At 38.9% G+C, this 16,527-nt stretch overlaps 1 protein-coding gene across 4 annotated transcripts in view; it reads right to left on the bottom strand.

Moving 5' to 3' along the window:
* The window catches only part of BANK1 (B cell scaffold protein with ankyrin repeats 1), a 352,635-nt gene that overhangs the window by 205,032 nt on the left and 131,076 nt on the right, over positions 1-16,527 (bottom strand). For all 4 annotated transcript variants that reach the window (XM_017347389.4, XM_008267565.5, XM_089303020.1 and 1 more), the window contains one exon: positions 5,179-5,284. In XM_017347389.4, coding sequence (XP_017202878.4) covers positions 5,179-5,284 — 106 coding nt within the window. The remainder of the gene's footprint in view (positions 1-5,178; positions 5,285-16,527) is intronic.

Here is a 16,527-nt window from a genome sequence, read left to right on the forward strand (position 1 = left end):
CAATTTGTATCACTTTGGTTTCTTTTTGTTGCCTAATAGCTCTGGTTAAAATTTCCAGAACTATATTGAAAGGCAATGGTGAAAATGAGCATCCTTATAGTGGTCCAGATTTTTAACAGAAATTCTTCTAGCTTTTCACAATTCAGTATCATGCTAGCTGTGGGTTTGTCATATATTGCCTTGATTATGTTGAGTAATGTTTCTACTATACCCAATTTGTTTAAGGTTTTTATCATGAAAGTATGTTGTATTTTATCAAATGATTCCTCTGCATCTATTCAGGTAATCATATGGTTTTTAGTCTTTGTCAATGTGAGGTATCACATTTAATGATTTGTGTATCTTGAAACATCCCTGCGATCCCACTCGGTCTGGGTGAATGATCATTCCGATGCGTTATTGGATGCAATCCGCTTGTATTTTGTTGAGAATTTTTGTGTCATGTTCATCAGGGGTATTGATCTATAGTTCTCTTTCTTTATTGTATCTGTTTCTGTTTTTTGGAATTAAGGTTGTGACAGCCTTATAGAAGGAGTTTGGAAGGGATGCCTCTCCTGTAATTTTTTGAATAGTTTGAGAATTTGAATTAGTTCTTTTCTAAAAGTCTGGTAGAATTCAGCACTGAAGCCATCTGGTCCTGGGCTTTCCTTTGTTGGAAGGGTCTTTATTATTGATTAAATCTCTATCTTGGTTGTTGGTGTTTTCAGGCTTTCTATATAATCATGACTCACTTTTTGTAGACTATGTGTGTCCAGGAATCTATTCCAGGGGTCCAGATGAGATGGCAGCTTCTGAGAGCAAGCTGAGAGCAGACTGCAGCAGCCAAGTCACTGGGGATATTGCATGAGGGAAAACGTGTGGACAACACCAATTCTGAGTCCTATCTGTAGTCCTAGTAGGGGGTAGGGTGCCCACCTATTCCAGTAAGGGGGAAGCACATATTTTCTCGCCAACCAACGAGAAGCAGGCATCATCTTGACACCAGTACATATAGGGGATTTTACCAGAGGGAAAACTGCATTCTTCGTTGATTGTGAGTCTGGCTAGGAGGGTTGGCAGAAGGCTGAGCATCCACTTAGGACTGTGAGGTTCTCCAATTCTTTCAACCTATTACAGGCTCTGGGGCTCAAACTGCTAATGTGGAGCACCCCCATACAGCTGGCCTGGGAATGCCTCTGCTCTCTGTGGATTGGTAGGCTAGTGGGGCTGTGAGCAGATCCTCTGCACCCCATGACTGTGAGAGTGTTGTGTGCTGTGACCATGGGAATTCTGTCACTGCACGCTAGGGCATGGGTTATAGCTGGGTCTTGGGCATTCACTGTTTTTGGTATCAGAGGTTCATAGATCTCCAACAGACTGGGGTGGGTCATCAAGAGTTCCATGGTCACACTGAGGACAACAAAGATCCTTTGTGCCATTCATGTACTAGTGTGGGTGTTCCCACTGTGGGCTAACTCTGGGCACTGATCACCTTGGAAAAGAGGAGGTGAGGTCATGATTACATCAACAGCTATGACCATACCTTCCTCTGCTGACAATAGAAGAGATCCACCATGCTCAACTTGGGTATCACTCTGTATTCTCACCCCATCCTTGGGTACAGACCATAGCTCCCTGACCCTACCCAGCACACGACACTGGGTATTTCCTGAAGGAGCATATCCCCTCTAAGCCACAGAGGCATGGTTCAAAGATAAAACCCAACAGAGAAGAAAACCAACAAGTATTTACACAAATACCTAACATGAAAGAACAGCTTTGCCAAGAGATTGAGATACTGAAGAGAAGTTAAACTGAAATATTATAAATAATGTATTCAATATGTCAAATATAAAATACAGGGGAAAGCCTTAAAGCCAGAGATGGTGAGACAAAAGAAAGAATATCTCACAAATCCTTAGAAATATCTCAGGACCCTCCCCCCAAAACGAAGAAAAAATTAGAAAAACTGAAAACAATGTTCATGATTCATGGGATACTATCAAACAAACAAACATGTATGCCTTAATAGTTCCTGAAGGTGTGGAAGAAGAGAATGTATCAGAAGGCCTATTTAGTTTAATAATAGCAGAAAGCATCTCTAGCTTGGAGAATGAAATGGACGTCCAAGTAGAGGAAGCATTGTACTCCTAAAAGACATGATCAGAAAAGATCTTTACCATGACACATTATAGTCAAACTTTCAACAGTAAAACATAAGATTCTAAAATGTGCACAAGAGAAACACAAGATTACATTCAGAGTATATTAGAGGATTAGACTAACAGCTGATTTCTCATTGCAAATCCTACAGGCTAGTAGAGAATGGACACATAGTTCAAGACCTAAAAGAAACTGTCAATCCAGAATTCTATGCCCAGTTAAGCTCTCATTTATAAATAAACAGTGAAATAAAGACCTGCCAAAAAAAAAAACCACCAAGAATTCAAAGAATTTTATACCATTTGTCCATCCTTTCAAATGACTCTTAAGGTTGCACTACACAGAAAAAGAGAACTATAGTTATCATTATGAAAGAATGTGAAGTCAGAAAATCACCTAGTAAAAGTACAAAAGAAATCCAAAGCAAAAAACATGAATATGTATGGAAACATGGCAGGACCAAATAGTTACTTATCAGTAATAATCTAAATGTAAATGGCCTAAATTCTCCAATTGAAAGATACAGACTTGCTCAATGGATTAAAAGACAACTAACTGAGCAGCAAAGGGGAAACCTGTTGAAGTGAAATGGACACTATGAGAAACAGTGACTTGATCAGCTCTTGTCCTTACTGTTGATGTACAATGTAATACTTTATTGATTTTAGTATTTTCTCTTTGTTTTGTTCTAGTACTATTGGTTGAACTCTGTGATTAACACACAATTATTCTTAGGTGTTTAAAATTTTAACTGAAAAGTGATCCCTGTTAAATATAAGAGTGGGAATAAGAGAGGGGGGAGATGTACAATTTGGGACATGCTCAATCAGACTTGCCCCAAATGGTGGAGTTAGAATCATGCCAGGGGATCCCAATACAATCCCATCAAGATGGCATGTAACAATACCATCTCACTAGTCCAAGTGATCAAATTCAGTTCACAATTGATCACACTGATAGGTCTAAGAGTCAAAGGGATCACACAAGCAAAACTAGTGTCTGCTAATACTAGCTGATAGAATCAAAAAGTGAGAGAATGATCCATCATTGGAAGTGGGATACACAGTAAACTCATAGAATGGCAGATATCCTAAATAGCACTCTGGCCTCAGAATCAGCCCTTAAGGCATTCGGATCTGGCTGAAGAGCCCATGAGAGTATTTTAGGCATGGAAAGCCAAGACACCCTGGAAAAAAAAAGGAAGACCTAAATGGAAGATCTGTGAGTGAGATCCCAGTGGAAAGAATGGGGCCATCAAAGAAGGAGGTATCTTTCTCTGAAGGGAGGAGAGAACTTCCACTTTGACTATGACCCTGTCGGAATAAGATCGAAGTCGGCGAACTCAAAAGGCTTCCATAGCCTTGGCAACTTATGACTAGAGCCTAGGGAGATTACTGACGTCATAAACAAGAGTGTCAAATTGTTAAGTCAACAACAGGAGTCACTGTGTACTTACTTCTCATGTGGGATCTGTCTTTAGTGTGTTGTCCAATGTGAAGTAATGCTATAACTAGTACTGAAACAGTATTTTACACTTTGTGTTTCTGTGTGGGTGCAAACTGATGAAATCTTTACTTAATATATGCTAAATTGATCTTCTGTATATAAAGATAATTGAAAATGCATCTTGATGTGAATGGAATGGGAGAGGGAGCGGGAGTTGGGAGGGGTGTGAGTGGGAGGGAAATTATGGGGGGGTGGGAAGCCATTGTAATCCATTAACTGTACTTTGAAAATTTACATTTACTAAATAAAAATTAAGAAAAAAAAATACCCATCTATTTGTTGCCTATTAGAATCACACCTCACAAACATAGATACATGCATACTGAAAAAAAAAAGGATGGAAAAATATATTGAATGCTAATGGAAAGCAAAAATGAGCAGGTGTAGCCATCGTAATATCAGACAAAATAGTCTTTAACAGAAAAATTGTTAAAAGAGGGGGCCAGCACCATGGCTCACTTGGTTAATTCTCCACCTGAGGCACTGGCATCCCATATGAGCACTGGATTCTAGTCCTGGTTGCTCTTCTTCCTGTCCAGCTCTCTGCTGTGGCCCAGGAGGGCAGTGAAGGATGGCCCAAGTGCTTGGGCCCCTGCACCCACATGGGAGACCCGAAGGAAGCACCTGGCTCCTGGCTTTGGATCAGCACAGCGCGCTGGCCATAGTGGCCATTTGGGGGGTAAACCAACTGAAAGAAGACCATTATTTCTTTCTCTCTCACACACTGTCTAACTCTTCCTAATAAAAAAAGAAAAATTGTTAAAAGAGACAAAGAAGGGCACTATGTAATGATTAAGGGATCAATCCAGCAGGAAGATGTGACTATAACAAATGTATATGTACCAAATAACAGGAACCTGGATATTTAAAACAAATGTTAATGGATCTAATAGGAGACACAGACTCCAATACAATAGTAATGGGGAACTTCAACACCCCACTTTCATTAATGCACAGATCGAATATACAGAAAATCAACAAAGAAACAACAGAGCTAACAGATACTATGGGCCAAATGGACCTAACTGATATCTGCAGAACATTTCATTGCATAGTTGCAGAATACACATTCTTTTCACCAGTGAGAATAGACCACATGATAGGCCATAAAGCAAGTCTCAGCTAATTCCAAACAAAAAAATTTAAATAATATCATGTATCTTTTCTGATCACTGTGAAATGAAGCTTGCATTTAATAACTTAAGAATCTCTAGAAATATGCAAGCACAAAGTCTGAACATGTTCCTGAATGAAGAGTAATAGAATAAATCAAAATATAAATCAAAAAATTCCTGGAAACACTCATTTCAAATATTATGGGCAATTATTTTATTGCTTGTAATAAAAATAAATTGCCAAATAAACCTACATAAATTTGTTCTGGTGGATCCTTTGACCAGGAATTAGGAGTTGTGTAAAACATTTGCTCAGCAGTGAAGCTAGCTATATTCTTAGTGATAAAATTTATTAAGTGGTTATAACAGTGAAATATTATATAGAAAATAATTAATGTAGTTGGAAAATACTCACTTTGTTCTTGAGGGTAGGTTTTCGTTTGAAGAGACTGGAACTCATAATATGGTATCTCATGTTTGAATATGGATGTAAGAACACCATCAAGTTCTTCAATGTATTTCTGTTTTCAGATGAAAGAGAAATTTTCTATTAGTTCAGTCATTTGCATATAAACTTGTCTTAGTACAATATAATAAAAATTTGCCAGTTGCTATAAATATTGGATACTCTTTAGTAGCACAAGTTTTTTGAAAGAACAATGCAAACATTAGGGGCTTACCTAAGTTTTTTAAGATAATAGGAAAATGAATGCACGAAATAAAATCCCCTCATTTTCTGTGAGTAATGACAACTTTATTTAAATATTAATTTAAAACAATATCATAATAGGCCAATAACACTAAAATTGATTTCAGTATTAAATTCTGATAAAACAAATGGTACCTCTTATTAAGTGAAATAACAAAAATGATAGTTTGTATCTTTGATTTAAAATAGGTGGGATAGTCATATAGATTGTATTATTTCTGTGTGTAAGTGAGGGAGAATATTGCTTCCCCCCACAAGGCAGATAAACAGTAACTATATGAATATAGCTACTCTCTATTATAGAGATCAGGATTCTTTAAAAATTGTACTATATCACAAATGTTGCAGAAAAATATGCAAGATATTTATATTTAATTGAGTGGTGGGTAAAGGGAAACAAGAAGATTTATGTTTTTCATATTTCACTCAAACTGCTTAAATGAGGATACCAAAATATAAATTATGCATATGTAACATCATATCTAGAACAACCACTAAATATGATGTGCAAAGGAATACAGTTAAAATACCAATACCAGGGATTAATAAAAGTATAAGCAACTTACAGGAAAGTAAAAACAAAATCAGAGAAATAAAAAGAGAAAAAAGACAGCCAACTAAAGTCTTAAAAAATTTAAAGACACAAAAGACAGATACTGGTAGAGTGGATTTAAAAACATGACCTAACTTTATACATTCTTTAAGGCGCTCACTTCAAATAAACAAGATTGATATAGGTTGAACATAGAAAAATTTCTATAAAGTGATATCATGCAACCATTACAAAGAGAAGCTAGGATGGCTGTATTAATATAAAAATAGAAAAAACAAAATTACAGGACATAGATAAGGCCATTATATGATACAGGAGTAAATCCACAAGATGATGCACTAACTTTTTAAAATTTGTTTGAAAATCAGAGTTACATAGGAAGGGAGAGAAATAAGGAGAAGGAGAGGGAGAGGGAGAGGGAGAGGGAGAGGGAGAGGGAGAGGGAGAGGGAGAGGGAGAGGGAGAGGGAGAGGGAGAGGGAGAGGGAGAGGGAGAGGGAGAGGGAGAGGGAGAGGGAGAGGGAGAGGGAGAGGGAGAGGGAGAGGGAGAGGGAGAGGGAGAGGGAGAGGGAGAGGGAGAGGGAGAGGGAGAGGGAGAGGGAGAGGGAGAGGGAGAGGGAGAGGGAGAGGGAGAGGGAGAGGGAGAGGGAGAGGGAGAGGGAGAGGGAGAGGGAGAGGGAGAGGGAGAGGGAGAGGGAGAGGGAGAGGGAGAGGGAGAGGGAGAGGGAGAGGGAGAGGGAGAGGGAGAGGGAGAGGGAGAGGGAGAGGGAGAGGGAGAGGGAGAGGGAGAGGGAGAGGGAGAGGGAGAGGGAGAGGGAGAGGGAGAGGGAGAGGGAGAGGGAGAGGGAGAGGGAGAGGGGGGATCTTTCATCCAGTGTTTCACTACCCAGATGGCCACAATGGCTAGAACTGAGCCAGGCTGAAGCAAGGAGTCAGGTGCTTCTTCCAGAGCTCCCTTGTGAGCAGCAAGGGCTCTGACACTTGGCTCATCTGCTACTGATTTCCCAGGCCATTAGCAAGGAGCTGGATTGGAAGTGTAGCAACTGGGACATAAGTGGGCACCCATATAGGATTCCAGAATTGCAGGTGGCAGCTTTACCTGCTATGCCACAACATCAGCCCTGACCTTCTAATTTCAAATATGTATGCACCACAGAAAAAAAGCTGAAAAATATGTGAAGCTAAAACAGACAGAACTGAAAAGAGAAAAAGACAAACCCCCAACAATAGTTGGAAACGGAAACAACTGTTTCAATAATTGATAGAAAATGTAGACAAAAAATTAGCAAGAATATAGAAAAATGAAAACACATGTAAAATTTATCCAGCCAGCATCTTATCAAATAACATAGACCACTCTATAACAGGATAGCAGAATAAACACTTTTCATGGATCTGTGGAACTTATACCAAGATGAATTATATACTGAGATATAAATATCAACAAATTTAAAATATCTTATATCACTTGATAAACGAGATTTCTGACCACACAGCATCAAACTAGAAATGAAAATAGAGGTCTTAAACATTTAGAAACCAAACAACATAAGTTGTGGCCCAAGATTCAAAGAAGATTCAAAGGATATTTAAAAAGACATTGAACTGAATGAAAGTGAAATACAACACATCAAAATTTGTGTAACACACTTAAGCCAGGGCTTTGAGGAAATTTTAATGCACACTACAAAGAAGAAACATCTCAACTCTGTCATCCAGCCTTCCTTTCAAGGATATAGAAAAAAATGATATCAAATTCAAAGCACACATACAGGAGAAAATAAACCTGTAACAGCAGAAATGAATGGATTTGAAATTATAAAAACAATAGAAAATCAATGTGACAAACGATTTTTTAGAAGAGTAAAAAAAATATAAATTTCTAGCAAGAATAATAAAGGGGAAAAAAGGGGAGGAGATACAAATTACACATATCACAAATGAGACAGGGTATCACTGCAGAGCCTTCAAACACTGAGAGGCAAACAAGGGTAGCCTAAGAACAACTTTAAACACTAAAATTTGACATCTTAAATGAAACACACTATTTACTTGACAAACTACCATAACTCACAATCTCACCCAGCTCTATCTTAGAACCACATGTGAATCTACAATTATCTAAAAATTAACAGTTCACTTAAGGACAAAGAACCATTTTCCTCCAACAAAATAGATTTCATGACACAAAGCTGAGTTCCTAGAGATGAGTAGATATTTGCACAGTAGCACCTATTCAAAGCTGTTCTGTTCTCTGATGAGGAGTGTGAATGCTACTTGCATGTGGTAGCTTTCAGAGACAGACTTGAAAGTGATGTCCAGGCAATCTCACATAATGCAAGCAGTTGGAAGATACTTTAGATGTTTGGAGTGGTGTGAAAGGATATATAGCACAGGTGTACAGTAATTCCCTGCAATGAACAGACTCAGAGTGTGTAAAAGGTAATGATAACTATAATGTACCAGGTTTTATATAACTTATGTCTAATTTTGATAGCATCCTGAAGGTGTATTGTTTTTAAACGTCCACTCTTATGGTAATCATGATAGAAACGATTCAGTAACATCGAAAGTAGCCGAACTAATAGTAGTAGAATAAGAGTTCTAATCGATGCCATCAAACCTACATACTACATTTAACACTACCTTCTAATCATGGAGAAAGTATCTATCATAGTGTCAGAGTAACATAAAGAGTATATTCTGGTTCCGTCATTGTAAGATGACTGTTGCTCTTCCAAACATCTGTTCGAGCCACAAAGAGCCAGGACAGTGGCACTTGTGCTGGGGGCAGGGCAGGGTAGGGACATGGAGACCTGCTGCCAATCAGATCTATTCTTTTCATTGTTTAAGCACAAAAGCAAAAGCTCCAGATATATTTGTGCTCTACCATTTAAAACTCTCACATCTAGCCAAGAAGATGCTTAAAATGTTGGAATCTGGCCTTTGCAGCTTCAATAGTGAGGGTAGACAAAAGGAAGGGGTTTTCAGCAGTGATTACAGGCAAAGTAAAGAAAAAAAATGTGACACAGAAAGAGTAACACTAAAGAGCTTTGATGAACAAGAAAAACAATTTAAATGAAATAACCATAGAAACTTTGTGAAATGTTCATGACAGGAAGAAAAATCCATTAGTATTTGAGACTGCTACTCTTGCAGTATCTAAAAGAAAAGCCTATAGTTGAGCTGAACACAGTCTGGTTTTTCTTATTATAACAAATTGCTGAGCTTGTTTAAGTTTCACTAGCAAAAGAAAAGCCACCCTGTTTGTTCCATTGTTCATAATGTGTGCTGTGAAAGAGAGCCAAAACAGCCATTTAAAGTGGAATTTGATAAATAGTTTACATAACCTATTTTCAAAATTTCCTACTGCATTGTGTAAAGAAAATGATAGGTAAAAGAACAAAGCAAATATTTTCTAGGTTATGCAAAGACACTTTTTAAAAAATCTTTACAAGTACTCAACTCCAAGCAGTTCATCTAAAAGAATAATTTAAGTAAGTAAGTCTGAGATAATAGATATTTTCCTTTGTTGGTATAATCTTTCTAAGTTTTAAATGAATCATTTCCTAGAATTGAAACATGTCTATGAATATAAATGCAAAAATAAATATAATAGTGCAAAATGCGCTGCAATTTAGGACCTTCTTCAAATGATTTTATATGTATTATTGGTTAGGTATTCATATATTTGTAGAATCTCTTTATGTAACTTGAAAATGATATAACATGAAGAAAATAGGTTTTGAAATTCAAAACACTTGTGTTTTATATGTCTGCTCCAGGACTCAGCAGCTATGGACTTTAATAATGCACATAACCAATAGAATTAGGAATTCAAATGATTCTATACTCTCCAGTAAATACTAATTTTCTCTAAATGTTGTGATGCAAACTCTCAGACACAATTCACAAAATGCAATCACTGTATTCCAGCAAGTAAATCAAAGAGGAATCTTGGTTTCTCTACCTTGTTTTTCCACTGACTGAAAAATACATTGGTCTCATTTTTTAGTTTTTTAATTTTATTTTTCATCTTTTTAATAGCATGCAAGTTTTCTGTTGTAATAAGGTGACAACGGCTTAAACAGGTCAGAAGCCTCTCAAATATAAGCATGGAATGAGGTAGTCCAGGTCTGATGTGTGGCTCCCTGGATTTAGGAATTCATTCTCTTTCTACCTTATTTCAAAGTTTTATGTCAGCTTCACGGCCCAAGATGGTTCATCCATTATTTCACTGTTAAAATTCCAGGCAGTTGAAAGAAAAATGTCAGTGACTGAGTAAGTATTACTTTAACTATCTTTTAATGACATGCTCATAATTTTTCACTTATCACTTGTGCTGACATGCCATGCCATTGGGAATTACTTAGTCACATGGCTACACCTAGCCAGAGTATAGAAATGTGTAGTGTAGAAATGCCATATTTCTCTCAGTGGGTATGTGCCCAGAATATCCTGCACAAAAGGAAAAAGTAACACTTGGGGACAACCAACAGTGTTTGAATCTGCATCTGTTATGCAAAATTGGGGCCAGCATTATGGTGCAATGGGTTAAGCCACCACCTGCAATGCCAGCATCCACAGTGAGTACCAGTTCCAGTCCCAGATACTCAATTTCCAATCCAGCTCCCTGCTAATGAGTCTGGGAAGGCAGGAGAAGAAGGTCCAAGCACTTGGATGAAAAATCTTTTACTCTGCCTTTCAAAAAATAAGCAATTATTAAAAATCATGTAAAAATGCACAAGCATTCATCTAAAATATTGACTGAAGCTTGGTTGTGCTTAAATTTTCAACTTGAACTCCCCATATTCCATTGTTAATTCATAACATCAAAAGCCTCAATGTTGTAACTTGACCAAACCTGAACAGACTTGTTAATAGAGATGTTTAGTAACAGTAAAGATGAAACATATTTAAAAGTTCTTCTGTCATAGGAATTAAATAAAGCCTAAGAGCCATGCCTTTTCTCAACCTCATCACCCTTTAGCAACTATTTTTTTTAACTTTCATTTAATGAATATAAATTTCCAAAAGTACAGAATATTGATTACAATGGCTTCCCCCCATAACGTCCCTCCCACCCGCAACCCTCCCCTTATCCACTCCCTCTCCCCTTCCATTCACATCAAGATTCATTTTCGATTCTCTTTATATACAGAAGATCAGTTTAGCATACATTAAGTAAAGATTTCAACAGTTTGCTCCCACACAGAAACATAAAGGGAAAAATACTGTTTGAGTACTAGTTATAGCATTAAATCTCAATGTACAGCACGCTAAGGACAAAGATCCTACATGAGGAGTAAGTGCACAGTGACTCCTGTTGCTGACTTAACAAATTGACACTCTTGTTTATGGCATCAGTAATCACCCTAGGCTCCTGTCATGAGCTGCCAAGGCTATGGAAGTCCCCTGAGTTCACCAACTCTGATCATATTTAGACAAGGCCATGGTCAAAGTGGAAGTTCTCTCCTCCCTTCAGAGAAAGGTACCTCCTTCTTTGATGGCCCATTCTTTCCACTGGGATCTCACTCGTGGAGATCTTTCATTTAGTTTTGTTTGTTTGTTTGTTTGTTTGTTTTTTTCCCCAGAGTGTCTTGGCTTTCCATGCCTGAAATACTCTCATGGGCATTTCAGCCGGATCCACATGCCTTAATGGCTGATTATGAGGCCAGAGTGCTGTTAGGACATTTGCCATTCTATGGGTCTGCTGTGTATCTCACTTCCCATGTTGGATCATTCTCTCCCTTTTTTATTCTATCAGCTAGTATTTGCAGACACTATTCTTGTTTATGTGATCCCTTTGGTTCTTGAAACATACCAGGGGATTCGAATTCAATCCCATCGAGGTGGCATGTACCAATGCCATCTCACTAGTCCCAGTGATCAATTTCTGTTCACAATTGATCGTAATGATAGGACCTAGCAACTATTTTCTAACAACTTACTCTTAAATATCTAATAACTTAGAATTTGTAAGACAAATTTAGTACTAACGTATTCAAAGAAATGTCTGCCACAAAAGTCTTCTATAAATGATGATGCTATGCTGTCCTCAGAACTTTTTGGAATGAAAATGTTGCTCCCTGTTGGGAGCCAGTTTCCAAGCAGTTCAAAAGAATCAGTCCCATCATTCCTTATTCCTTTGATTCTTTCCTTCAAGGTCCTTCCCTTCCTTGCCTTGCTTTTTCTGCTCAGTTGGAAGCAGCACTGCTGGAACCAATAGCCAATAACCTCCTGCAAAAAGGGCTGTGCCTGGGCCAATGGCTGTTGGGACAATGGACTCTGGTGATTCATTTGAGAGTGGATGGGAAACTTAATGTATGCAACAATGTCACTCTATTGCTGAGTTTGTAGGGTGAGGTCATAGGAGGTATTTAGGAGGATCACATGTTGGGTTTTTTTTAAAAAAAGATTTATTTATTTATTTGAAAGGCAGAGATATAGAGAGATAAGGAGAGAAGGGGAGAAGGAGAGAGAGAGAAAGAAAGATATCTTCTATGCGCTGGTTTACTCCCCAAATGGCCACAACAGCTGAGGCTGGGCCAGGAGAAGGCTAGGTACCAGGTGCTTCTTCCCAGGCTCCTAGTTGGTTGCAGGGGCCCAAGGACTTGGGTGATCTTCTACTGCTTTCCCAGGTGCATTAGCAGGGAGCTGGATTGGTAGTGAAGAAGCCAAGACTTGAACTGGCACCTGGGACACGAACTGGCACCCATATGGGATACTGAAACTGAAATTGCAGGCAGAGGCTTAACCTTCAATGCCACAGAGTCATACCCAATTTTTGTGGTTTTTAAACTGGACTCACTAGGATACATTTCTTGAATTACAAAACAAAGTATTTAATGGACAACTGTGTGTCTGGCAATATCCCTGGTTTTGGGAATAAAAGATAGAACTGAATAATACCTTGCCCAAATTGTCATTTAGTCTAATGAAAGACATATATCAATTTGAGAAATATTGCATACACTGATATTGGGACATGATCAATGTTACAGAGACATAGCAGAGAGACATATGAGGCAAGGCTGAGGGAGAAATACTGGAATTAAAATTTGGGATATGAATTAGAATTAAATAGATAAAGATAGTGAAGGATCAGAAGGGACTGGAATAGATTAAACTAGAGAGAGGAGCATATGCAAATGCCTTGTGGTAGATTTCATGGTCCAGATACTGCATGCAGGCCAGCATGTCTGAAATGCAGAGGGAGAGGCGGAGGGTGAAGATTGAGTTGCACAGGTAGAGAATGGATAGTCTACAGCATTGTATGGTTCAAGCCAAAGATTTTTTGGTTTCTAATTCCTACAACAATTGGAATCCATTGAAGGGTTGGAGCAGGAGCGGTTGCTGTTGCAACCCTGCTTTTTAAAAGAACCTCTCAAAGAACCTGAGAGAGAAAGGAGGTTTGCCGTAGGGGAGCAACAGTCAGGAAGCTCTCATTCCACAGGCAAGAGAAGAAAGCACAGATGAAAGTGTCAGCACAGAGGGATGTAGAGTGGACTGGTCAGTACTGGGCAAAGAAAACTGATACAGCTTAGTATGGATTCTATTTGTAAGGTGAGAGTACAGAAGCTGTTAAGGAAATTCATGTTCAGTTTTAAATTGGATTCGTGATGATACATTTTATGAATTAGAGAACATTGAAAGGTTGGAGTTCAAGGGAAATTTGGAACATTTCTTAAGAATTAACCATATAGGGGCTGGCACTGTGACATAGCAGGTAAAGTCACTATGGAAGTCAGCCTGGAGATTCCTCAGAAACCTGAATACAACCCTACCATACAACCCAGCCATCTCACTCCTTGGAATTTACCCAAAGGAAATTAAATTCACAAATAAAAGAGCTGTCTGCACCTTAATGTTTATTGCAGCTCAATTCACAATAGCTAAGACTTGGAATCAACCTAAATGCCCATCAACAGAAGACTGGATAAAGAAATTATGGGACATGTACTCTATAGAATAATATGCAGCAGTAAAAAAAAAAACGAAATCTGGTCATTTGCAACAAAATGGAGGAATCTGGAAATCATCATACTGAGTGAAATAAGCCAGTCCCAAAGGGACAAATATCATATGTTCTCCCTGATTGGTGACAACTAACCAAGCACCTAAAAGGAAACCTGTTGAAGTCAAATGGACACGATGAGAAACAGTGACTTGATCAGCCCTTGTCCTGTCAAGGAAAAACTTAGTATTTTATTCCTTTTAGTATTGTTTTGTTCTACTTAAAACCATCGGTTGAACTTTGTGATTAACACACAATTATTCTCAGGTGTTTAAATTTTAACTGAAAAGAGAGGGAGGAGATATACATTTCTGCACATGCTCACTCGGACTTACCCTTAATGATAGAGCTAGAAACGTGCCAGGGGATTCCAATTCAATCCCATCAAGGTGGCATGTACCAATGCCATCTCACTAGGCAAAGTGATCAGTTTCAGTTCATAATTGAACATAATAATAGGATTACGTGTCAAAAGGATCACATAAACAAGACTAGTGTTTGCTAATACTAACTAATAGAATTAAAAGGAGAGAACAATCCAACATGTGAAGCAGGATACACAGCAGACTCATAGAATGACAGATGTCCTAAACAGCACTCTGGCCTCAGAATCAGCCCTTAAAGCGTTCAGATTTGGCTAAAAAGCCCATGATAGTATTTCAGGCATGGAAAGCCAAGACACTGTGGCCACACACACATACACACACAAATGACCTAGATGAAAGATCTCTGTGAGTGTAATCCCAGTGGAAAGAATGGACCATCATAGAGTTGGAAACATACCAGGGGATTCCAGTTCAATCCCATCAAGGTGGCATGTGCCAATGCCATCTCACTATTCCAAGTGATCAATTTCAGTTCACAATTGATCATAATGAAAGGACTAAGAGTCAAAGGGAGCACATAAACAAGTCTAGTACCTGCTAACACTAACCGATAGAATAAATAAAGGGGAGAGTGATCCAACATGGGAAGTGAGATACTCAGCAGACTCATAGAATGGCGGATGTCCTAAACAGCACTCTGGCCTCAGAATCAGCCCTAAAGGCACTCGGATCTGGCTGAAAAGCCCATGAGAGTATTTCAGGCATGGAAAGCCAAGACACTCTGGCAAAAAGATCTCTGTGAGTGAGATCCCAGTGGAAAGAACAGGTCTTCAAAGAGGGAGGTGCCTTTCTCTGAAGGGAGGAGAGAACCTCCACTTTGACTATGACCGTGTCTAAACAAGATAAGAGTTGGAGAACTCAAGGGGCTTCCATAGCCTTGGAAACTCATGACTGGAGCATAGGGAGATTACTGATGCCATAAACAGGAGTGTCAATTGGTAAAGTCAACAACAGGAGTCACTGTGCACTTACTCCTCATGTAGGATCTCTGTCCTTAATGTGCTGTACATTGAGGCTTAATGCTATAACGAGTACTCAAACAGTATATTTCACTTTGTGTTTCTATGGGGGTGCAAACGATTGAAATCTTTACTTAATGTACACTAAACTGATCTTCTGTAAAAAAAAAAAAAAAGAAAGAAAGAAATTATCAATTCCCAACTTGACTCTCACTGGGATTAAACATGACAATAGGTCTGATCTGATTTCATCATCATTAAAAAAAATCATCTATTATTTATCACTTTATGTTTCTGTGTGGGAGCAAACTGTTGAAATCCTTACTTAAGGTATACTAAGCTGATCTTCTGTATATTAAGATAATTGAAAATGAATCTTGATGTGAATGGAAGGGGAGAGGGAGTGGGAAAGGGGAGGGTTGTGGGTGGGAGGGACGGTATGGGGGGGGGGAAGCCATTGTAACCCATGAGTCATACTTTGGAAATTTATATTCATTAAATAAAAGATAAAAAAAAAAAGAATGGACCATCAAAGAAGGAGGTACCTTTCTCTGAAGGGAGGAGAGAACTTCCACTTTGAATATGGCCTTGTCTAATTAAGGTCGGAGTTTGTGAACTCAAAAGGCTTCCATAGCCTTGGCAGCTAATGAAATGAGCCTTGGGGCCGGTGCTGAGGCTCAATAGGCTAATCCTCTGCATGCAGTGCTGGCACCCCAGATTCTAGTCCTGGTCGGGGCACCGGATTCTGTCCCAGTTTCTCCTCTTCCAGTCCAGCTCTTTGCTGTGGCCCGGGAGTGCAACAGAGGATGGCTCAAGTCCTTGGGCTCTGCACCTACATGGGAGACCTGGCTCCTGGCTTCAGATCAGCGTGGTGCACCGGCCCCAGCAGCCATTGGGGGATGAACCAATGGCAAAGGAAGACCTTTCTCTCTGTCTCTCTCACTGTCCACTCTGCCTGTCAAAAAGAAAATATTTCTTTTCCTCCCTATAACATCTGCTAAATCTGCTTTCTTTGAAAAAAAGATTTATTTATTTTATTTCAAAAGCAGAGTTAGAGACACACACACACAGAGGACTTGGTCACTCTCCAAATGGCCAGGCTGGGGCCAGGAGCCAGATACACCATCAGAGGCTCTCGTGT

Source organism: Oryctolagus cuniculus, chromosome 8 (assembly GCF_051225735.1).
Source record: "Oryctolagus cuniculus isolate XC-2025 breed Fujian yellow rabbit chromosome 8, ASM5122573v1, whole genome shotgun sequence".
Taxonomy (NCBI): Eukaryota; Metazoa; Chordata; class Mammalia; order Lagomorpha; family Leporidae; genus Oryctolagus; species Oryctolagus cuniculus.